At 35.6% G+C, this 24,923-nt stretch overlaps 1 protein-coding gene across 22 annotated transcripts in view; it reads right to left on the bottom strand.

The window, feature by feature from the left end:
* The window catches only part of PUM2 (pumilio RNA binding family member 2), a 79,254-nt gene that overhangs the window by 17,770 nt on the left and 36,561 nt on the right, over positions 1 to 24,923 (bottom strand). For 15 of the 22 annotated variants that reach the window (XM_034432172.3, XM_034432174.3, XM_087882348.1 and 12 more), the window contains exons 9-13: positions 18,565 to 18,707; positions 15,967 to 16,105; positions 8,700 to 8,843; positions 5,932 to 6,213; positions 3,131 to 3,367 (exon numbers count right to left, since the gene is read on the bottom strand). In XM_034432172.3, coding sequence (XP_034288063.2) covers positions 3,131 to 3,367; positions 5,932 to 6,213; positions 8,700 to 8,843; positions 15,967 to 16,105; positions 18,565 to 18,707 — 945 coding nt within the window. The remainder of the gene's footprint in view (positions 1 to 3,130; positions 3,368 to 5,931; positions 6,214 to 8,699; positions 8,844 to 15,966; positions 16,106 to 18,564; positions 18,708 to 24,923) is intronic. The other 7 variants (XM_034432180.3, XM_034432181.3, XM_087882350.1 and 4 more) reach the window with 1 other exon arrangement.

The raw sequence follows: 24,923 nt of genomic DNA, 5'->3' as shown, positions 1-24,923 counted from the left end.
AGCCTTCCACCCTTTTGAGGTCGGTAAAATGAGGACCTCATTTACCTCAAATGAGGTAAAATTATTGGGGCAATATGCTGACTCTGTAAACCGCTTAGACAGTGGTATAAAGCACTATGAAGCACCTTATAAATCTAAGTGTTATTGCTATTAGCTTATTCTCTCTAGCATAATGAAAATGATAGATATACACAATTAAAAACCTCTTTCTGTGGAAAGAGCAGTCATGGCAGGAAATGCCTCTCTACTTGTTTATATGGCAACAATTAAAAAAAATTAACAGATAATGATCTTTGTCTTTAACCTATTTGGAACTTGAGAGTTTATCTCGTTATGACAACAATGCTATAAGCCTTGGAACATAGGATTCTGTCCCCTCAAATATCAAAGGAGACTTCCAATGCCCACAAGGAAAATCCACCATTGAAACTCCTCTCTGTTACTAAAAAATCTCTGAGGCTGACCCGAAGTCTTTGGCCCAAGATATATTAGTTTTTAGGGGTGTACAAAGCATTCAGAAGCACAAGCAAGGCATCTCTTTTTAAAGTGTTAAAGAAGCAACACTTTTGGCTATGATTCATGCAGCTGCTTTAATAGTTTCCCTTCCTATTGTAAATCTCTGTCCACGCAAAGATGTATTCCGCAGGACTGCAGGCTTTGCAGAAAAATATCAGATCTAGCAAAGTAATGGTGGGAGAGGGATTTTATTCTATTAGAAGAGCATCCCAAGCAGAATTCTGCTAAGGAGTATGCTTTCGTTGGAGAAAGAGAAAAGATGGGTCTATCTTGCAATTTAGACATTATTTAATAAAAAATTGTTTTCAATAAAAACTTACTTCTGAACTTTTAAGGATTTGAATTGCTTTCCACAAACTATAAATAAAAATGTGTATTAATTTTAAATATGCTATGAATTTTAATACTCATGGGAAATATTTTAAAATATTTAAATCAAACATTAAAATTTTTGGTTTACAATGTATCACCTGGTAAATTATAATGTGGCACATTTTGCAAAGTTATTAGCAGATACACACATACAGTGCTTGTGAGAAGTCTTACAAATATTTTTCAGAATGTGTGCTTTATCTAAACTGTCTCAAGAAGGTAAATTTTAGAACTAAATGAACATAGAATAACATCAGTTGATGGCTAGCTAACATTTGAAATTATGTATTTCTTATTTTAAAAGTCAGCTATTTTTCAAAGTTTAAACAGAATCAAGCTTTTGCACTTAAATGTTTACTCCGAAGGTATTTTTTGATCAAACTTTGATCAAACACAAAATCCTACAGCAGATATAGTGAGTAAACGGTTCTATTGCCATTTTAAATGATTTAAAACTGTTTGCTATAAATTAATTTGAAAGTTTATGCCTATATGGCTGAGAACACAAAGTTAAAGCTGTTACTGGAACACCAGAATCCAGTGGATGTTCCAAGTCCAGCACTGAAATAAGCAAGGCTGAAATGTTTGTGCATTCATCTTTTGCTCTTCTCTATGACCAATCAGAAGCACAATACATTATACAGTATAGTACAAATTATGTCCAATAAGTAATAGATAATTCACAAAAAGTATATTCTAGCATTTGTTGAAGAATGTATATCATTTATATATTAGACAAGTGAAATTGGTTATATACTTTTGAAGCTTGAAGTACCGTACATTAATTTTGATGAAATGTTATTTATCTTGGAAGTAATAAATGGTCTTAAGATCACTTAGTATATATTCTTCACATAATGTTCGATTCTGAATAAAATCCAGAGAGCCATGTGCATAAATGACATCGGAAGGATGAATATTAAAACTATTTTCTTCTTGCTCTGGAAGTCCATATTTTTAGGAACAGCCTTCCAGAAGACATAAGGTTGAAGTTGTGAGAAATGATACATTATTTGATATGAGAATGGTATTGCAGAAAAATTAGGGATAGGTGAAAAAGTAAAATATAGCACAGTCAAATGTTGTATAGACCAAATCTAAGTAGCAGTGTACAAAGGGTCCTCATTTTGTTTCTCAAGTAGAGATTTTGTTGTGATCAACAATATCCAATCTGCCTTAGGATTCCAAGAGAACTTGGGAGACTTGCAAAGATACTTTCAAGAACGCTTTTCATTATAACTGGAATAAGTCTCTATGCATGACCATTTATAAGTAGAACTTCATCTTCTACCTATTCCATTTTGTTATTGGAACATTATTTAGTCCATTTTTTCTTCATTGTAGGCATGCACTATTTGGACAATGTGCCATAATTGAGCAAATTTAGTTTAAGAAAGTTATATGATATGTGAATTTTGAAACATTTTTAGTATTCAAGTTTGAGATCTCATTTATGGTGAGAGATCTTTCGCTACTAAAATGCCTATACAATAAAGCATATAAAGTGATTTACTCACAATTTACCTTAAATACATAATTAATAATAGGGAATTATATGACTAAATACTGCAAAGCATGCCACAGAATAATGTAATTTTAACATATATTAGTCAACAGTATCAATCTAGATACAAACCATGCCTATATACATCCTTACTGGTTCAAGCATGAAATTACTACAAGTGTATGGAAAGGACACATTACAGATTGAATGCCACTATTTCCCTAAAGCCTTTCATTTTTACTTTTCTTTGTTTTGAAAGTGAATTTGTAAAATTTACTGTGAATTCATTACTCTGTTGATTTAAAAGCAGTTTTTTTTTACTGCATACTTTGCCGAGCTTTGTTTTTTTTAAACTTGAGATGCAAAACTTGTATCGTTACCATGTACTAAACATTAGCCTAAAGCTGACTCCATTAAAAAAGATGCATGATTTACACAGTTATACGGAAAAAATATATCTTTGCCTGTCACACAACAACCCACTCTTATTTTACTAAGTATCAGGATTTCATTTTTATGTGGAAAATCTGTAGGGTGGCATGGGCCAACACTTTGCTCCCAAAGCTGATCACTCTCAATGACCAATCAATTAGCAACATATTGGGACTAGGCCCCCTATACAGTGTTTTACCAAAAAGGCAGATTGACATCTTTACCCAACATAAAATATTGATATACATATAAAAATACATATACACACAAACATATACAAACAAAAAAGGGCTTTGTTTTTTTTACCTAAATGCAAACTGGATGAGGATCCATGTGATGAAAGTGATGGCGGTGGCGTAAGTGAATGTCCTGGAGTTTGGCTTGGCAGAGGCATGCCTATTGGGCTTGGAGAGGAGGAAAATCCCAGACTATTGTAAAATGGCTGCCCTATGGGTGCTAGGCTGCTACTAGATCTTTTGTACAAGTCAGAACTAGTAGATAGAGACTCTCTCCTTGTGGCACTACTACTTGCAGAACTGCCAACTGAAGAAGAAATAAAAAGACCCTATTACATACAGTGTCAACCAAAGAAAACCTAGCCCCAACCTACAGCTGGGCTATACAAGATATGATCATATTCGTTATAACAATCAAGTTATGCTAGAGACAATTACTGTGATAACCACACATGATTTAATAAATCACAAATGAGTACAAGCATTCCTCAGATATGGAAAAAATTTGAGCAATCTCCAAGTCTTGATTCACTCAAGACTTAGTCACATTGTCATAGTATTTGGCATTCTGGAGTCAGGCTTTGGGACCAATAGTTAGGCATGTCTTAATGTGTTAATACAAACCAATGAAGTTGAATCTTAAGTGCAAATAATTTCTGCAAATGTCTTCAATTTTTCTTTTCAATTTAGATACTAGTCTGAGAGGGGGAACTGCTCAAGTCATATTCTAGGCATGCAGCAGAGGTTTTTGTATAGAGATAGTCTAAATAATAAATTCCTTCATCCTGTTTTATAGCTGTTACTAAAATTACCCTTAGATTCTACACTCTTCAGAAATAAGATATGGTGGCAAAATATACATTCTTGGTTAACAACAAATAAAGGAATTCAATAAAAAAAGTCTAAGATACTTTGAAGGCAAGTCTTAAAATGATCTGGATCACAGACAGAGAATATAGGGATGGGTGAACAAATATAAATAACAAAATTGGATGTGTTCATAAAAGTATGGTTTAAGAGTTTAAATTAATATTTGATTAATATTAATCGTATATTGATCTTATGTTTTATCTGAGCAATTTAACTAATATAAATCTTGAAATACCACTTACTATGAACATTGAGCTATTTAGCCATATTAACAATTTTATATCCCTATTTAGCAAATGTATCTTTTATTCAGAATTTCTTAATTTCAGTCTAATGCAGAAAAAAGAAACTACAGTGATTCCTAAAGATTAAGATGGCACAGTGAGCCAATTAATTTACTGAGCAGTAAAATATGGGGGGGGGGGGATGACTTGAGCTTTCAAAATTAAAATGAAATATGGATCAATATTTTAAAATTCTGATTCAGCTGTCAAGCTCACTAGATGACTCTGACAAATCACTTAATCTTGTCTCCTTGAGATAATGTTCTAAGAGTAGCAAGCAAAGGTATTCTTTTAAAAATAGTATTTTAGAAATTTACACTTTAAGACTAGTTGAGAATAATTGTATTCAAAATGCAATGAAGGGAAAAATGAGTGATTGGTACAAAAAGACTATATCTTATACAATTTTTTTTTAAAAAACTATGGATTTGAATAAACTTATTTATATAAAAGCCAGGATTTGTTTGAGTGGAATACTCATATAGAGCATTAATTAATTATTCATAAAAATGCAGAAAAACTGCAAATAAGACTGAAAGCCTACAATTTTAAAAAAATGTTTATTCTCAAGTAAAAAAAAAATCACAGAGACTTCATCCTTGATTTGCCATTAATAACTTTCAATTAAAAGCATGTAATGAATGACTATGCATTTATTAGATCCTTTCTTTTTATAGTGTTTTCTTTCTACTTATTAATTTCAGTGGACATCAACCAAAATACAAATTCTACAAGACAAAAAAGTGATGAGGAATTGCTTATAACAATCAATATGAAGACCTTTAATAAGTCCTCTAAATATATAAAAAATTGTTTCACATGGGACATTTTCCAAGATCAAGGTGTGCAAGCCCACTTTTATACAGTGCACAAAATTGTGTGTGCTTCTTCATGCCTTAGCCTATGCAAAATAAACAATTCATACATTATCTGCATCAGTATATGTTGTCATGTTCTCCGATGAGAAAACAATTTGCACAATCTAAGAACTTTATGAATTCTAAAAGAGGGGCCATATACCATCACGCTGTGAATAAAGTAGTAAAGATTATACAATAGAAACTATAGAAAATGAGAAGAGTTAGCATCTGTGAACTGAAATAATTAAAACAAAGTTTACCTACTGCAAGGTGTTTGAAAGACAAATGCTACATGAATTTCCAAGACAACTGCAAAAGAACATCTCTTGCCTCCATTTAGAAGCAAAATGTCTTTAAACAGGAAATGGAAGGTATTTGCTTCTACTCTCACATACTGTAAGATGCCTGGCTTAAACAGTGAAGAATGCTCAACACAGTCCTCCAGGCGTTCTTGAGAGCATCCTTGCAACACTGAGAAACTATTGTTCACTTCCAGCAACAGTCCTCCTGATAATTGACCAAGCTGGAGAGAGTGGGAAGCAAAGCAAAAGGATATTTCTTGCCCATCTCTGTGACAAAAGTAACCCTTTTAACACTTATGCAACAATCTTGAATACAAAATCACGGGAGCACAAAAATGGACTATTTAAAAAGCCCTAAAAATGCAAGTTACCTTTCATGGTCACTAATGCAAGTTGTTCTTCATATGCAAGATCTGCCTGGTCCAACTGACTTTCTTTCAAATCAAGAGATAGAAATTCAATGCATCCAAATAATGCAAAGAAAAATTATTTGAATCACAGCAACCCGTACAACCTCTTCCCGTTTTTTTTTTCCTTTAAAAGTTAGTAACTTACCAGTTGAGCCAAATCCACCAAGTGCAGACCCAATGGCAGCTCCCAAGGAGCTGCTACTTCCAAAGCCAAGAGATGTGTTTCCTGGTTGACCAGGACCATGTGAAAAGAGTGAACTGCTCTGAGAATTATTGGTTAAAGTATTGTTGCCATAAAATGAATTAGATTGTAGACTGTTGTTTGTCTGCTGTTGCTGCTGTTGAGGTTGAGGACCAAGGGGCCGAAAAAGCCCATTTGTGGTTCCTGTGATATTGTTTGCTGTTCCTCCAGCTGAAGCTGCAGCAGCTGAAAGACACCATAGTTTTCAATAATCAGTAGGAATGTAGAACATTTCAAGTTTTAGAAATAGGGCACTTATAATTTTCCATAATGGCAAAATTTCAATACAAAGAGTTACAATGAATAAGAAAAACTATTAGGGGTACATCAGTATTCTGAGAACACTGTCTTAAATAAATGGGACTGTTTCACTCAAATGGCTTTGAGTGTCCCTAAAGTTTCACATCCTTTGATGAACGAATGCAAAGACCTGTGCTGGGCTCTGCCAAATATTGCTAATAGTGTTGAGATTTTCCAATTCTAAATTTTTAAAATACAAATGCAATGGCCTTTTGGTTTGTTTGTAAGCTTTAATATATGTATCTATATGTACTTAATGAAGTGAAAGTTCATGCTGTGTGCTAAATATAAATACGACATTGTTTGTTTCTTGAGCGACATTGGCAGGTTACCATATGCTTGAAATAGAGGCCTCAAGTCAATAGCCAGAAAAGAATATTTTTGCTGCTATTGCTATTCAATTAGTACTGTATGCTCAGCTTCTATAGCTGCTTTTGATTTTATAAAAAAAAAAAATTCCCTTTTCCATTTTTTTTCTGTAAGATAGATGATAGGTAGCAGTCAACATGGACTATCATTTTATTTATGTTTGTGGCTCTAGGAAAAAAATCAAGGGAATGCAGAAAAAGTTTCTTACTCCATTATTTTCTATAGTGGAACACTGTAAGCATTCCATATTTTGTTCCTTTTGAACACAGTCAGCTTAGAATACAACATGTTTTTATTAAGGCTGTTTTAATCAGGGCTCAAAATAAAAATACTTAATATCCCCTACAAAATTATTGTGATAGCAGCAATATACTATAATGTATGTAAGAAAAATTACAAATATTTAATTCAACTTTCAGTGTTATACTAATAATATGGTCGACAGCCGTCTTCCTGCATAAGCATTAAGAAATACTAAGACATAATCATGTAGTTGGAGCAGTCAATATAGACTATAAAAATATGTTTAAATGAGAATGACAGGAGAGCCAGAAGGCTGACTTTTCTTTCCCCTCTGTTAGATAAGTGTTAGACAAACTGAAAGCAATGGGTCAAGAATTTCCATGGGCAGATCAAATATAGATTCATCCCGTGATCTTTCCCCTTCATAAAGACATCATAATTCTTGAGTTTGATTAACTCCAAATAAAATGGGGGAGGGGGGAATAGAAGAATATGTTTCTTTGAAAAGTAAAGTTCACTTTAAATCGTATGAATTTCACACCCAAATATGGCAAAAGCAGGACATGAACAAACCACATAAATAAGCTTCAAACTGCATCTCCAACATTGAACAAAAATTGCAGCACTTTTAATGCATATTAAATTTATACTTTACTATCAATTTGGTATGTACCTTTACATCTGTGCAACGCCCAATTATTTAATGCCAAAAAAGGGGACAATTTTAGCCACTGAACCACTTCTCTATGTCCCAACAACAGTATCCTAATCAAAATTTCTTAATGCAAAATGGCTACACAGATAATCTTTATAACGAAGTTTGCACTAACAATAGACTCGGAAAAGAGATTTTACAGTGTAAAGAACTTCCGTCCATCCCAAAGCATCACAGTCAAATGACTAGGATCTGGGTGCTTCCCAATCCGTTTCTGCTTGTCAAGTTCCCTGCAATCATGTGATTGCTATTTGTAACCTTCTCTGCTGACTTTCCCAGAAAGTCAATGGAGAAACTGATAAGGAAGGTTGAAGAATGCTGCTGCCTGTCAAGAGGACTTCCTCTTGATTCTGGGGGTGATGGTGGTGGTTTCCTCGTCTCTGAGAGCTGACATCTTTCGGCAGGCAGCTCTTGCTCTTGCATTGCAGAATTTTAGCTGCTTGGATTTGAAATCTAACCAGGCAGGCAGCTTTTTTTCTCTATTTTGCAGCTTTTGAGCTCAGAAACACTTATGTGTAGCCTGCACCGGACCTCCCAGGCTCACAATCCTCCTTATCTGGGACTCTGCAAAATTGCTTAATGGCCACAAATGGAATTGCCTGAATTGCTGTCATTGAGTGTAACATCTCACTTAATAACCATTTCACTCAGTGACCTCAGATTTTGGTCCCAATTGTGATTGCAAGTTGAGAACTATCTGTATTCTTAATGGATGGAAAATATATTTTAACTATAGCACACTGGGACTATTGCTTATTACTCTGTTCACTGTTTTTTCATCCAGACATTTTTTTACACTATGTCACAAATAAAAAGAATGGGGAGTAGTTCTGAATTAATCTATGAAACAGTCACTGAAATCTTTTATGCCCTTGGGACAAATGACAGAATAAATGTTAAGAGAAATAACCTAGATGAGAATGTTCCTGCATCTATGTATGTGTGTGGCAACAAATAAATATTCTGAATAGTATCTAGAAGATTGCAAAGCGGGAAAAGAACTTTTAGACCATTTAAAAAATAAAATTGCAAAAAAGCTACTTACCTGCTTGTGCAGCTGCAGAACTGATGATAACAGGTGCTGAAGCCACCAATCTGACAGGTGCTCCAAGTCCAGTTCTGGCCCCTGGACCTACCACCAAGGCACCCGTCTGATCATAATAGGCAGTGGGAGCTAGCACTTGATAGCCTAATCAATATAAAACACACAATCTAATAAGTTTTAGAGTGAATATTTCTTTTTGCAACTAACTGCCTATTTTAACTTTGTGCAAAATGGTGAATGTCATCTGTTTTGTAGAACTGAAAACCTTTATTCTTTTTGTGCTTAAATATTACTGAGTACAGTACGCTATAAATGTTTTTGTTCAAGGCTAAATAGATTAATACCAAAATGAACAAATAAGGCCATGCACCTGCCCTTCCCTCCTGCCTTCATCTCGACACTCAGGTGCCATCACATCACACTCTCCTGGTCTTTCTAAGCAAGGAGAAAAATGCAAGGTGGATCTAGATTGTTTTTCCTAGCCAGGCAAAATGATGTTACAGAAGTGTTGATTAACCTTTTAAAGGAAGCATGAAGATAATACTGTTTCAAAGCAGAATATGTAAAAGATGAAACAATAACAGATGAACTACAAAAGAATTAGAAATGCTGGTCATCGTAACATCATCTTTACTGGACCAGCTGAAGTCTTTTTGAGTTTCAAACATTTCATCAAACAAGCTGGTCAAGGAAAGGTGGGAAAAGGGGGGGGGGGAGTTTAGCTCTATCAGATTATAATAGAAAAGCATATATTTAAGCTCAGCGTCAAACTATGGAGTTTTCAGTGTTTGCTGAGCTTGGCTGTTTGTTTGCCGATGTTTCATTATCCAATTAGGTAACATCATCAGTTTGCTCCCTGTTTATGTATAGTAGCTTGCCCCGTCTGTGGGGTGTTTCATAGCCTAATCAAGGAACTATCAAGGATAAAATCTCACCCACATCAAAACTGCAAGGGCAAGCCTTTGTATATAAATAGGGAACAAAATTCACTATTGCACTGGTAGTATCTTGTTGGATAATGAAGCATCAGCAAAATAAGCAACCAAGCTTAGAGAGCACCAAGGTCTTCTTATATCGGATTATATTATTGGATGGAATGTAAACTGCAGATATATTAAATTTTATCAGGTACAAAGCAGTATAAGGTTGTGATAGCATCCTCCTAAAGCTTATTGCAAAGAAGCAGCAAGCACATGCTTTTAGTTTCCACTTTATGAAATGTACTTTATATATTACAGCTATTAAAGTCAAAATTATTTCTGATCTGTGCAAGATGCACAGATTGGGGGGGGGGGGAGAGAATAACCTAGGCAACTCTTTTCTTATGGCCAATATTGTTTTATATAATACTCAAACAGATTCTAGCCACCCAACAAAGCAAACTACATTAGTAAGAATAAAGCAGTATTGTAAAAACGGTTCCTGACAAATCCACAATAGAAGATCAAGTTGTTTTTTCTAATGAGTCCCTGGTAACAACATATGCCAAGTAAAGGGGCTTTCTTGTTGAAAATGGGCAAGCTTTTAACTGTCTTTAAGTTGAGCCCAAATAGTTTAAGCTTTAAAAGTTAAAATCCTAACCTTAAATTGGATTGGAAAATGCATTGGAACAAATGCAGCTGGAGCAATATCAGTATCACTTAAATGATCAGGTTTCAACCATTATTTGTGCAGCCCTTTTCTGCAACAGGTGAAATATCTGAATTATCACTGAAGGCAGCCTCAGGGAGAGCATATTAAAATTGTCCATTTCAGAAGTCACCAAAATATGCACAATCAGCCCTTTTCAGGCAGGACTGCACCTGGGGTAACTATTCCCTCTGGGTAAAAAAGCAATTCCCATAAGTTTCCCTAAAGTAATGTCAAGTTATATAGCACTACACTGATCGTTTAGTTCTTCATTCAGGGCAAATAAAAGCAATCTATACCCACAGTAATTCCTTTATCCAGATTGGTCATTTTATTTGAACACAGCACCTCAAAAGTTTCTAGAGTCCCCAAAGTCAAAACATAAAAATTAAAGATATGTATCTAATCCATATTTTATTGTCTTGCCATTCCAAAATCATGAATGTTTATTTCAGCAGATTAATGTACATAATAAAGAACATAAGGATAACGTTGATTCCTTAAGGCCGTGATGGCGAACCTGTGGTATGCGGAGCCATGCCACTTGGCACGCGCGGCATCGCCCATTCCTCTTTTGGATATCTGGTGCACATGCGCACATGACGATCAGCTGGCCTTTACGTGTGCGTACTGGCCAGCTGATTGGCATATGTGTATGCGTGGCAGTAACCAGAAGACTTGCTGGCTGGCGCATATGCGCGTGCCGGAAACCGCAAGTTCATTTTCCAGCGTGTGCATGCCCCCTGGGCAGCTTTTCTTCCTGGTTGTGGCCCAAACAAGCGCACAAAGTGTTCTCTTTTCGGCACTCAGTGCCGAAAAGGTTGACCATCACTGCTTTAGGGCATTTCTTAGGCTATGAATATGGTACAGAGGAGTAACATGCAGGCAATACATTCTAAGACAATGTTTCCAAAGACTTTGGGCATTCTGTGCTCCTCCTGTTCAGTAAAATATTATAATAACATAATTTACAAATCCAATTTTTTCCAAGCTGTCAAAATTTCCAGGTTATACCACCTACTTATGTTCTGATAATTTATCGAAGTAATGATAACTTGTGATTTTCTGAATACTGTTGTGCTATAGGTCCTAACTCCTCCAGCTGGCATGGCCAATAGATAGTAACTATAATATAGTAATATAGTATAGTAATTATAGTTAGTAATTTCTGCATGATTATAGATATATAATTGTGGTGTACCAAGAAGTCTGAAGTTATTTCTGTCTCCAAACCAATAGTAAATCTGAATTAGAATGTACCTAAGTAGTCAACATAACAGAAAGTTCTGCAGATAGGGCAGAGGTGTTCTAAGATTTGATGCTATTGCTTTGCTTGGCCTCTCCTAAAGCCCGTTCCCACCCAAAAGGGATCTATAAAATTATGCTGGCGAAGTGATTACTTCACACTGTTATCACCATTGCTAGAGTAAGATCTAAGGCAGACTTACAATTTCCTGGCACTCATTTTCAGCGAGAACCCTTGATACTTTTATTGCTCTGAGCCTTCCAAAATATTATGTGAATACTAATATGAATATTCCTTAATTCCAAATAAAGAGCAGGAAATCTTAGCAAGGCTATATTTTCTAGAAAATTCCCAAAGCATTACAAACCTATATGATCCATCATTCCTCTGGTCTCATGAGGTAAAATGCTACAACTAAGTTATAGCGGCAATTCTCTCTTAATTCTAGCAAAATGCTCCTCATGATACTGTACCTATCCCTATTAACAAGAATACTAACATCTATCAAAAAAACTAAAACAAGTAGAAACTTCAGCAACATGATCCAGAATCCCATCCTTGAAGAGCAGTGGTTAATCATGTTCTGAGTGACAATATTCTACAGACGTAATCCTAGAAAGAACTATTATCTGATATCTGGCATACATTTTTCTTTAGCATGAAATAAGCAAATATATATAGCAGGCAAAAAGATAACAAAACAAATAATACAGAGTTAAGTCGTCATTACTTATGTATTGTCAGGAGAATGTGCTTCTGAAAAATGGAATTACTGTATTTCGTATTATAGATGCATATACAAAGCTAAACTGTGCTGTTCTGTTCTACTACCTTCGCTAATATTTTCACGTGCTAGCAAATGATCAGGTTTTCACTGCTTTCTGCTCACTGCTCCTCTGTAAAGAATGTAGAATAATCTGTTAGAGGATATTAAAAGTAAAATAACAATTTACTTAAAACTGAATGTGCATCATAAGCAGTACTAGATATGTAAGAAATAAGTACTTTAGCATCATAAGGTGTTCTAATTAGTATGGTGACACTGGTCCTAACATTATTTATATCTGTCCATTCCTGAAGTTTGATCTGGAGATAAAGAAGAAAATTAGCTAGCCCCCCCTCCCCCCCCCCAAAAAAATAAGCAAGAATTCGAAGGAACAATGTCAACTTTTTCTTATTTAGTTCTCCTACTAGCTGAAACATCTGTAGTAATCAGAATATTACTAACACAAAGTTGATTTATATCAGTCTTGTTATGTAGAAATTTCCACTGGCAGAATGAAAGCTAAACTATGCCAAGTAAGAAGAGAACTTGACAAGAGGGTAGCAGAGCAGAATAGCTACTCATTTAAAAAATTGTATATGAATGTACTTCTCTTTGACTGCCATTCATGGCTATGATATAATTTCACAACATAATTGTTAACTATATGGAATATACAGGTAGTCCTTGACTTAAGACCACAACTGAGCCCCACATTTCCATTCCTAAGCAAAACAATTGTTAAGTTCTGCTCCATTTTACAACCTTTTTGCCACAATAGTTAAGTGACACACTGCAGCTGTTAAGTTTGTAACATACAGTTGTTAAGTGAAAATCTGGCTTCCCCATTGTTTTTGTTTGCCAGGTTACAAAAGCTGATCAACATAACCCTGGAATACTGCAGCCATCATAAAAACATGCCATTGGTCAAGCATCCGAAATCTGATCACGTGACCATAGGGATGCTGCAATGGTCGTAAATGTGAAAAACGATCACAAGTCACTTTTTTTCAATGCCACTGAAACTTTGAACAGTCACTAAATGAATGGCTATAAGTTGAGGACTATTTGTACTCCATATTGATTTTGAGTTCTAAAAAGAAGGGATTACTTAATTATTCTACAAGTATGAGCATGCTAGTGGTGTAGCACCGATCATTTTTTATTTCTATTCTGTTTACTAAAAGGTTCTCAAGTCAGGTAAAATACACTTGAAATATCCAAAATTGAGATCTACGGTGTTTTCCGGGAGTCTTTTCATAACATTGAATTTAATCTTTCCTTGATTTACCTAAGCCACTTCAATTACCGCTGGACAAACTTAATCAACGTTAAATTGGTTAACATCATCGACTTAATCATTATTGCACTTCTTTGGCCTTGTATTTTAGCAATTATGTGATCCTTTTTTTCTTTTAAATTTTTTCTTTTTTAAAAACAAATTTACCTGTTTAAATCTCCAAAAATATCTAACTGCAATTTACTGGACAAAATCTCTGGTATCTTTATTTTACTAGAATAATTTTAAAAGAGGAGAGGGTGAGATGGAAATATGATAGGACTTTGTTCCAAGTATACATGGGTAGATATCCATTATCATAACGTAGAACTATATGTGTTTACTTAGCAAAAAATGCTATTATGTCCCCTTAGACTCTCTTTAATACTTAAAATTATAAATGGTCTGGCTTTGTCAACTAAAATAGAATTCAATGTGAGTGAAACTACATGGCACTGATACATAATGAAGCTATATGCAGTAATACAATATGAGGAATATTTGTATCTCTGAATGCTAAGGGTTCCTATACTTTCTATTTGTTAGTTTAACAGTTAAATGCAGTTAAGAAAACATTCTAAATAACTTTAAGAAAGCAATATTATGCAATGCCCAAGATCAAATTTCTCACTAGCAAATTTATGCCAGAACAGCAGTATATGTAAATACCGACTGAAATTTGTCTTTGTTTGTGGGGCAAAAATCTTTTTTTTTTTTTTCCATGTAAGGACTCTGTAACAAATTAGATTACTATATCTAGAGAAAAGGGGACCCGGTGCTTGCAAGAAAATGCAAGGAAGATAGGTAGGTAGGTAGGTAGGTAGGTAGGTAGGTAGGTAGGCAGGCAGGCAGGCAGGCAGGCAGGCAGGCAGGCAGGCAGGCAGGCAGACAGATAGATAGATGATGGATGGACACAATAGACTTAATTAGATCAGAGAAGGGTACTAGTGTGTGATGAGAACATGATAATCCAGTTAATAGTAGAGATAGAACCAATTAAAAATTCAAACTATCTCCACCAAGCGGTACTACAAAAATGGTTCTCATCAAGCATGTTATTTGTATTCTTATTATGTTTACCTATTGCAAAAGAGTGCATGGATAACCCATACCTATCCATGATCAAAACACCCTGGATTTTTTATTTGCTCCAAGGGGGTGAAGGGGAGAGAGAAGGAACTGACAGGCTCTCAGACTCCTTTACAGCAACTGAAAGAAATCTGAAATGGTTGACTGAATGATCAACTGAATCTGAAATCCTGGTGGAACAGGACTGATTCAACTGGCCAAGGGAACACCTGACTTGGTCAGCAATACTACACAAAAAGTACCACAAAGTTTCACCTTCTATTCTGAATATCATCCAATGATCTATTTGCTAGGAAGATGAAATATTCCAAATGAAAAGTGCCCGAAGTTACCTTTTTGCACTCATAGGCAAAGCAACCATAGCTGTGGATTATCAGCAAGTTTAAACTGTTTTACAAAATCTTACTACTACGCAATAAAGAAACTCCATAATAGCCAGTTACAGCTTTGTGGTTTGCATAAAAGCAGAGAAACACAGCTGCATTATCAGCAGTGCAAAGCTTAAATGCTATGCATGCAAATTCAGTTTCTAATTTAGAAATGCATATATTACAAATCTAATTTAGTGTTAACCAAAGGAAAGCTCTACCTGCATGTTTTAATATCAACATATAATATATATAAATATAATTAATATGGATTAAGGCAGAATACTTTTTTTTAAAAAAAATGTAACATTTCTAAAATGTTGATGAACCGAGTTCTAAATTATGTATTATATATTATAACAAATACTAAATACATTTTAAGATAAACACATTAAAATGGTGCTGGATACAATGCACATAGGAAGTATCTTTCATTTATGGTTCATTTTCTATTTCAGATGGTTCCTGACATGGATATTTTGAAAAGTATCCAACGCTGCAGCAGAAAATAAACTACAGAAATAAATCAAGGCCCATTTTTACATGAACACTATTATCATTCCCTAGTTTTCCAACCCTATTAAGTGGGAGATCAGAACTAGGGAATTTTAATTTGGGGGGGAGATAGTATAGATACGACACCCTAGGTTAGAGGGCTGGAACCAGGTTACTACATTAAATATCATTCCCAAATCTTTGCTTTTCTCCCAATGCATTCTTCTGTGCTGATCCTGACAGCTATAAACATGGCCAAAATCACATTTCAGAGTTTTATTCAGGCTAAATAACAGTTATAAAGAAATTAAAGCTAAATAGGCCATTGCGATAACATCAAGATTACAGGATGTTTAGACCGAGTTTGTTTTTAGTTTTCTTGACTCATCGTTATATACCTGGCATGCCAGTGGCAAGACCCTGACCAAAAGCCAAAGCTGGATTTGCTGCCGCAGCTGCTGCAAGTGACTCTGCCTGCTGTCCTTGCTGACTCTGGTTGGGAGTAAGAGGGCGCTGATTACCTCCAGTACGAAGAACCTACAAAAGACCAATGGCTTTCATTGTATTTTTTAACGTGTATAAACAAAAGAAATGTATAGTAGGAGCAAATTATTTTGATAGAAAATATATAGCATAAGAAGTGCAGGTTCAAGACATGAAGTTTTGTAGAATCCAATACTGCTAAATATAATTCAAGAAATGGCAAGGAATTAAATTCCACACGTTGCAGTAGGTAAGAATGGCAAACAGATCAGAATTCCATCTTTATAGCCATCACCAGCCTTTATATTGTGTTTCTTAACATTCTTAAAATTGCAGTTATCAGAAAATTGAGATTACTAGGTTTAATGAAATATTTACTCTCTTGGATCATTGCAGATGTAATGCTTATTGGCTCAAAATCATATAAAAAGAATTGTTAACAGATAATAATGATCTCTTTCTTAGCACACCTTGTTTAGTGCAAGTTACCTCAGTAATTTTAACAATGGTCAATGGTTTGCCAATCACAGTCAGTACAGATCAGACTGAACTCCTGAGGACTTAATTAGTATTTTTACTCTAAAAATATTTCACGTTATAGATAATAAGCATCTTTCACCCGTTATTCAGATGAAACTGAGCATACAATATGGTAAATCACAAAAAGGGCATTAGGGGTAAAAAGATTAATAAACTAATCTGACACGTGACCTCAACAACAATTCTTGAAAAAGGAACATTTTCATATACATTTATTCATGATTTAATGTTCTGTCTTCTTCATCAAAGTTATTTTTTTAAAAAAATTACTAGAGAATTCTTTTCAATTGACAGGTGTTTTAAGAAATGTTTAGCATTTTTGTCTAAAGTTATATATACAATTATTATTATTAATTATCCTGATGAGAAATAAAGAAATTTCTCAGTTCTGACGTGTAATAGGAAACAGGATGAAACAAGAAGTGTCGCTCATAAAATACTGTCCTAAGGCCTACTGCAGCCAAAGTCTGATGCAGTCATTTTGCTTCAAAATCAGTATCACATACACATTTCTGTGTTTTTCCAATTAATCATGAAGTAAGTGAATAGGTTAATAGTAGTGATCATTAACAAAAATTTAAAGATTAGTTTTAAAGCCACACTCTAACTATCCTTCAATTAACTTATTACCAAACTGATATAACATTAAATCAAAGTTAGCTGTGAAAAAAGGAGTAAAAGGAGAAATGAATCTTATTATGATTAGGAGCCAGGAAATATTATATCTGTATGAGCCTAAGATTTACCACCTAATAACAGGCACAAATTTAAATTACAAGAGAACATTAACATGAATTAAAATAATTAAAAACAGGCCATTTCTTTTAATAATGCAGAAAAATATGTTGTTCAAACACATTTGTATAATACAATTCCCTCTGAAATACTCCTGAGACAACATCAGCAATATGTGATCAATACCTTGGATAATTATTCTCATAGAAATTCAATTTTTAATGCCAAGAGGCATTTTCTGATTCCAGCTTTAAACAGCAAAAACCACTTCTATTTATTGAAGATAGGAATCCACTTTTTGCCAATTCCTTCACCCTCTACAAATCCTGCACTCTTCCTTGCCATGCAATAAAAATTGGTGGCCATCATATCAGGTAGACCATGGGTGTCAAACTTGCAGGGTCACCTTGCGTGTCATGTGATGTATTGTGATGTTTTTCCCCTTTGCAGAGCTAGGGTGGGCGTGGGCTGTGGACGACACATCTGGCCTGTGGGCTGTCAGTTTGACACCCCTGAGCTAGACGAGCCGCCCTTCTAAAAACATAATCTCTACTTGTGGAATCAGCTTGGTGTATTTGGTATGGTAGTTGGCAGGGAACTATGGAAATGAGAAATAGTGTGATCCACAAATATTTTGTAGGGCATGCTAATGGGATCAGATGTCTCTGTGATCCTTTCAGATATAAAGTAGAGTAGGGACCAGGTGAGAGAAATCACTAGCTTTCCAACTTATTTCCAACTTAAGTAAAACTTAGAGCAAGACATCCTTCAGGCTGGTTGATTTCTGCCTTTCTGCCATTTTCGGAATTTGATCTTTGTTGCTGTGGGGTGTTACACACACACACACACAGCCAACGTGATGCCTATGTGAATTCATCTAGTGAACAGGAAAAAAAAGCTTAAGTATCCCTGGTTCAAAAATCAAGTTTAGTCAACATCATGGTTTATAGAAACTAAAAATTGCAGACCAACCTGAAAATGAAAAACACTTGAATCAGAGGTTTTGGAGTGCTACATCTACGAAATATATCAAACCATATAGGAGTATTTTCCCAACACAACACAACACAACACAACACAACACACACACACACACACACACACACACACACACAGAGAGAGAGAGAGAGAGAGAGAGAGAGAGAGAGAGAGAGAGAGAGAGAGAGAATATATAGCTTGCTAGATGGCAAAATATAAAAGCGAAGAAATATTTTGGCATGTCTATCTGTCTGGTTTACCTGCTGCTGTCCTTGTTGTGCCTGTGATGCAGCCTGCTGATTGGCAGTGCTGTTTGCTGCAGCAGCTGCTTGCTGTTGAAACAAATTGGCTGGATACACACCCCAAGGAACTCCATAATACTGAGGCGGAACAACTGCTGGCCCTGACAAAGAAAAGATTTTTATCAAAATATTTATATTTTTACTTTCTAATGCTTTGGGAACAAAAGTAACTTGGTCATACCTAATATTATCATAAATAAGCAAACATCACTACATATGTGATATTAAAATTCCCCCAAGAAAAACTTTAAGCCCCCTGTCAACCAAAAGATGGCTATCTTTTGTCCCTAACAGTTGAAAGCAATATGTGGGAGGTTAGTATACAGTCAATAAAAGAGTACATCTGAAACACAAGCCAGTCAAATTTACATGGTTTTTGACAATTTACAATTTGATTTTAGTGAGACAATTATGTTTTTTTTTTCTTTCTCCCATTAAAAGCAATGTTTCATGTGTAATCTGATACATAATATAAAAAGAACAGTTCAAGTGAAGCTTTCCGATAATTTTATAAAGTTCTTGCTCATTTTCCATCCAGGCATCATCTGAAGCACATTAGGTCGGAACACTTTCTAAGCAATCTTATAAAAACTTTAGTGTAGAAAATATACAGTGGAAAATAAAAAATCCATTTAATATTAATAATTATTTTTGTTTTATACTGCAATGTTTCCCGAAGGAGACAAAGTGGCATACAAAAAAGTAACATTATTAAACCATTAATCCAAGACAATAAAAATGTCACAAATTAAAGCAGTTTTCAAAAGCAACCAGAGTAGTCTTGATCCTAAACAGTTATCTTACAAATACTTGATTGAATAGGCATATTTTTAGTTGTTTAAAACAAAATAACCCTGGGGGAAAGCCATATACAGTACTTAGAAGAAATTTCATAATTGGACTTTCATTAGAGAAAGCTTTACTTTTGTCCACTGCACTATGAGAGCTGAAGTTACCAGTGGGACTATGAATAAATCCTCCCATATTTTCTTAATGCACAGACCAGATAGTTACTGGGAAAGAAATTTGGATCCTAAGCTGTTTTATAACAGTAACGATTCTCAATTCCTTAATTTGCCTCTCCTTTTTAAAAACACGATTTCACTGTATTATTATAAAATACAAGTAGTAGCTATAGCACATGTAGTCTTCCACTTATGACCGGTCATTTACTGACTGTTTGGAGTTACAAAGGCTTTGGAAGGGGTACAATATGGCCTGTAAAGCCCTTCTGGCAGTTGTAAAATGTTGTGCTATCTCCCCGCAGTCACAACCATATTTAAAGCAGTTGGCAACTGGCTCACATTTACAACTGGTTTCAACATCCCATGGTCGTGTGACTCCAATGTGTGATCCAAAAAATGCCCAATTGGGAGAATAGATTCAAACCTAAGACATGATTTGCTTAATGACCACCATAAAACCAATTATCAAAACAAGTCTGCTCATGTGGGAGCCTCAACTTACAACCATCATGATTTACAACCAAAATTCTGATCCCAATTGTGGAGATAATTAACTCTCTAATGTTTAAATAACTTAAGTTTTTAAATAAACATGCCCATGTAACCCTTCTTTTTTGAGAGCTGCACTGATTTTGCTTGCCTCCAGGTACGATTCAAGTTGCTACAAACTTTTCTACAGCAATGCTACCCTCTAGGACAGGGGTGTCAAACTCGATTTCATTGAAGGCTGCATCAGGGTTGTGTTTGACCTTGGAGGGTCGGGTGTGTGTGTGGGGCTGGGGGTGGGTGTTGCCATGGTGGGCATCTCTGCATCGGCAGCAGCCACTCTGGGAGTGTGCTTCCTACTCTATGGTTCCAGCTACATGCGGCTGCCCCAGCTCCTGGAAGATTCAGCAGCAGGCGGCTGGCCCGACCGGCCTCTTCTCCGCTTCCAGCAGCTTCCAGCCAGGGTTTGGAAGCCACAGAGGAAGCCACCCTCAGTGCTGGGATGGCGGTGGCGTGGACTCCCCATGCAGGGATGAGGCTCCCTTCACCCTTCGCCGCCTCTTTGCCCTGGCTCCCGGAAGACTCGGCAGCAGGTGGCTGTTCCAACCAGCCTCTTCTCCACTACCAGCCAGGTGCTCACTGGCTTCGCCCACATAGATATGGTGAGGCATGGGAGGCGCGCGAGTGGGAGGGGGACAGGTGCTCGCATGGCTTGGCACCTTCGGGCTGCTCGCGTTCCACACACACACACACACACACATACCTGTGGGAGGGGAGATCCTTGATGGCGGCGTGCGGAGGGAGCCTCTCTCTGCCAGACTCTTGGATGTGAGTGCACAGGCCGCATGGTGGGCACCAGGTGGCAAGAAGTGCCGGGCAGCTGTTCTCTTGCGAGCGGGCTCCTGAAGAGCCGGGCGCAGGGTTGTAAGGACGTGGGCACGGCCTCGGGCAAACAGCTGACAAGTAGCAGCCATGAGCACCCCCAAAATAATAAGACCCCCCCGATAATAAGGCCTAGCCCTTATTTCGGGGTTCAAAAGAAAAATGACCATGTCTTATTTTCGGGGAAACACAGTATTGTATTTTTATTATTCAACTAATAATAAAAATATAATAGCATAAATAACATGATAATACAAGATCTAATAGCAGAGGTAAATTTCCAGGATAGTAAATAGAAATGGCTGTCAATTATAGATCGTTGACTGTAGATTAAATGGACCTACAGTATGTAAAATCTGGCATTAAGCTGTAGTATTAACATACTACAGTTGCTTGTTTTCTATCCAGATCAGGCACCTACTTGAGGCCACATAATTGTAATCCAGTCCAATCCAGTCCTCCAGCAGCACTCTGCCAGCCAAAAACGGGCCGCAGAGGCCCCGCGCAGCCTGTTCTTCGCCTCCCCGGCCTCCAGCAGCACTCTGCCAGCCAAAAACATTTTGGCCAGCAGAGGCACCACGGGCCGGTTCTTTGATATTTCCAGTCTGGCCCCACGGGCGAGATTTAAGCACCCCATGAGCCACATCGGCCCGCGGGCCTTGAATTTGACACCCCTGCTCTAGGAGAAATGAAGGTAGATTACAAGTTTTTTACAACAATATTACCTAATAGACTGAAGAAATGTGTACCAGATATCACACATTGGCTAAACTGATTTTATCCCAAAGAGAAATACAAACCGCAACAGTAGGATTATAATCAATATAACAAAACCTAAGAACAAGAAAAGGAAGAAAGATGCACTGATTTGGGAGTATGCAGAAAAAGCCTTTGACAATTCCTGCTAGTAGTATTGAATAAAATAAATCCTGGAGAAAACGTTCAAGCAGGTTAATAGTATACACTAACAGAAAAAATGACCATTATGGCTAATGGAAAGCTTTTTTCAGATTTCTAAATAAATAAAGGAAGAAAACTAGGATGTCCATTTTATTATTTAACATTGCTTTAGAAATAATGGCAGAAAAAGCCTGAGAAACAAATAACAGGTCTCAGAATTTGTGGAACGACATTATCCAGATATGGTATTATTACGTAACCACAACAGTTAAATGAAAACAATCATTAAAATAGTTAATGAAAACAATCATTCCCTTCGCTTTACAGACCTGGGAAGAATTGTAAATGTAAGGATTCATCATAAAGTTACTTTTTCATCACCTTCATAACTGGGAAAGGTCTCTAAATGAGGACCATTTGTATGTTAAATTATGGCAAGAGATTAAAAGAGACCATGAAAGGTAGAAAACTTCCTTGAAGCAGTTAGGAAGAGTTACAATGATGTAACTCTTCCTATGAGATGTACTATCAAGATAAACTATCTATTCCTAATGGGTTCAATCAGCATTTCAAAGAGAACTCTACAAAAATGGTAAGAAACTGTCAGTAAGTTTATGTTCAGTGGGGAAAAACCCAGTATCAAACAAACAAAAAAATTCTACATGATTCTACAGAGATGATCCTGCTCTTCCAAAGTCTAAACAGCAACATAAAGCAAGCTGTCTGTAGTGGACAGACAGAGTAGATAAAATCCTTTGATTGTAGAACAGCAATTTTGAAAGGAACCAGTTTAGCCAATAATTTTGTACATAATTATGATGCGGACATACTAAAAAAAGGTAAAGGAGTCCCTGTGAATTTTATTCTGCTAGTCGTTGCCAACTACAAAGGATGATAAAGATTTAAAAGGACATATTATTAGACAAAGTTGGACAACAGCATGAAATTCAATGAAGGGAATAATAAGCTCCTCTCTAGTGGTTTTCTGAAATGCTTTTCATGTTGGAGACAACTGTAGAAAGAAAAATATAATTACATATGCAAAAATGGTTTACTCATACTCTAAAAAGACAGCAAGAATACTTAATGAAGGCTGGAAGGTATCTTGGTTGATGTACTTACAAATTGCTGGAAAGTAAAATCAAATTTCAAGAAGGAAGGAAGGACATTAAGAAAAAAGACAGAATTTTGAAACACTCATACAAAAACAGCACCATCTGTTAGGGAGTCTATATAAATTTTTGCTTAGATATTTTACACCAAGAGAGAGAAAACAAAAGCTGTATGATAAAACGATGCAACATTTTAAAGAGACAGTTACAACTCCGCAATGGGAAGAATTACCAACTAAACCTATAAAATTCACACCAAGTTAAAATTTAAAAGAAAATTGGTACAAGATATTCTACAGTTGGTATACAACTCTATCAATAATATCCAAGATAGACAAGTCATACAGTAATAAATATTGGAAATGTCACAAAACCATGTAGTGGATATATAAAAACCCACAAAAATATTAGAAAGCTGTATATAGCACAACACAGAAAATTTTAGAATTTTAAGTGGAAATGAAATTGTTTTTTATTAGTTAAAATGTCAGCAAAAATCAACAAGGATTTATTATTTCATTAGAATTGAATGGAAGATATGTTTATAGTAGTGAGAATGAATTGTGTTTAACACTGGAAGAAAGATACAATTCTATCTGATTGGAAACTTAGACGTGAAGTATTCAGCAATGGCAAAACTAACAATATATATAGATATAGATATATGCAAAGAACTGTAACCAAATTTAAGCAAGAATGGTTCCCAAACAAACATCACGGCACAAGGTAAAAATAATCACTTACCATCAGGCATCTAGGGGGCTTAAATGTCTACAAAGTTGTAAATCAGTAGATATACCAAAAAGGGAAAGTTAGAAACTCAATAGTTCTTTTTCCTCCCCCTCCCTCCCCATTTGTTTATTTGGTATTTTAATAATTCTTGCTAAATCTGTATTCCCCCCCCCCCCGCTTATTTACATAATATACAGACTTTAATGCGATCTGTAGGAATCTCTTTTTTAATGTTATTTCAGTTCTGGAGGAAAAGATCAAATAATTTCATGCTTGCAGTATCAATGTCCTAACTTGTAATGAATACTGATAAGAGTATTTATCTTTTTTTACTTCTAATGTTCTTAATTTATCTAAGCAATGTCAATATATTTTAATTAATACTGTACAAGCATCATTGCCTTGAAATAATATAACGGATCCAGATTTCCAGAATATAATAAAAAAGAAAAAAATAACTTCACATTAAAAAAAAATAGAGAGGATGGGCAAAGATATACAAGCAACATGAATCATTATCTTAACCACCTAAAAATTTGAATTCCTTAGAGATCCAAATATAGGGAGGAGGATTTGTTCCATACTTTCCAAACATTTATTTAGTACCATACAATGGACAGAAAAGTAAAAAAAAAAAAAAAGAAGAAGTATATTCCATTTGTTTAACCTTTCCTTTCAATCCAACAGCTGCTTTTCTTTAGCAGTGCTAATAGATTTATGGTTGATGTGCCAAGTTCTGATTTCCCACCTTCTACTTATTTCTAGATAAGTGAAGCGATTCTAAACTGTAGAATGATCAAACTTTTCTCTCTTATTTAATATTATGTAACAAGATTTTTCTATGGGTACAGTATGAATGCCCTCTATAATCTTGTCTCTTTGTCTGACTGTATTCTATTTCTACAATCTACCTACTTCCTTATTTAGAATTAAGGAAGGAATTATAAATTACTGACACTGACACCAATTTTCCCCTCTGTTAATTAGGCAGGCAGCTGGCTTTTCTCCGAGTGGCAAATCTTTGATTTTCCACCCTCAAGGACAGAGCAGACCACACCACCTAATGTATCTTCCCAAACATTCAGTACTCTTTTCTGAATTGTGCCCAAAACTCTTCAGCTATCTTTTCCAGATCTCTCAATAAATTAATAAACAGTGCCAAATCTAACTGAGCTATATATCAGCCCATATTATACCATATTAGTACCATAAATCTTTAATACCATAAATCTTCAACAAC

The sequence above is a fragment of the Pantherophis guttatus genome, chromosome 1 (assembly GCF_059756535.1).
Source record: "Pantherophis guttatus breed Tessera chromosome 1, ASM5975653v1, whole genome shotgun sequence".
NCBI classification, from domain to species: domain Eukaryota; kingdom Metazoa; phylum Chordata; class Lepidosauria; order Squamata; family Colubridae; genus Pantherophis; species Pantherophis guttatus.
The sequence above is the reverse complement of the archived record's forward strand: the minus strand, read 5'-3'. Positions and strand labels throughout refer to the sequence as shown.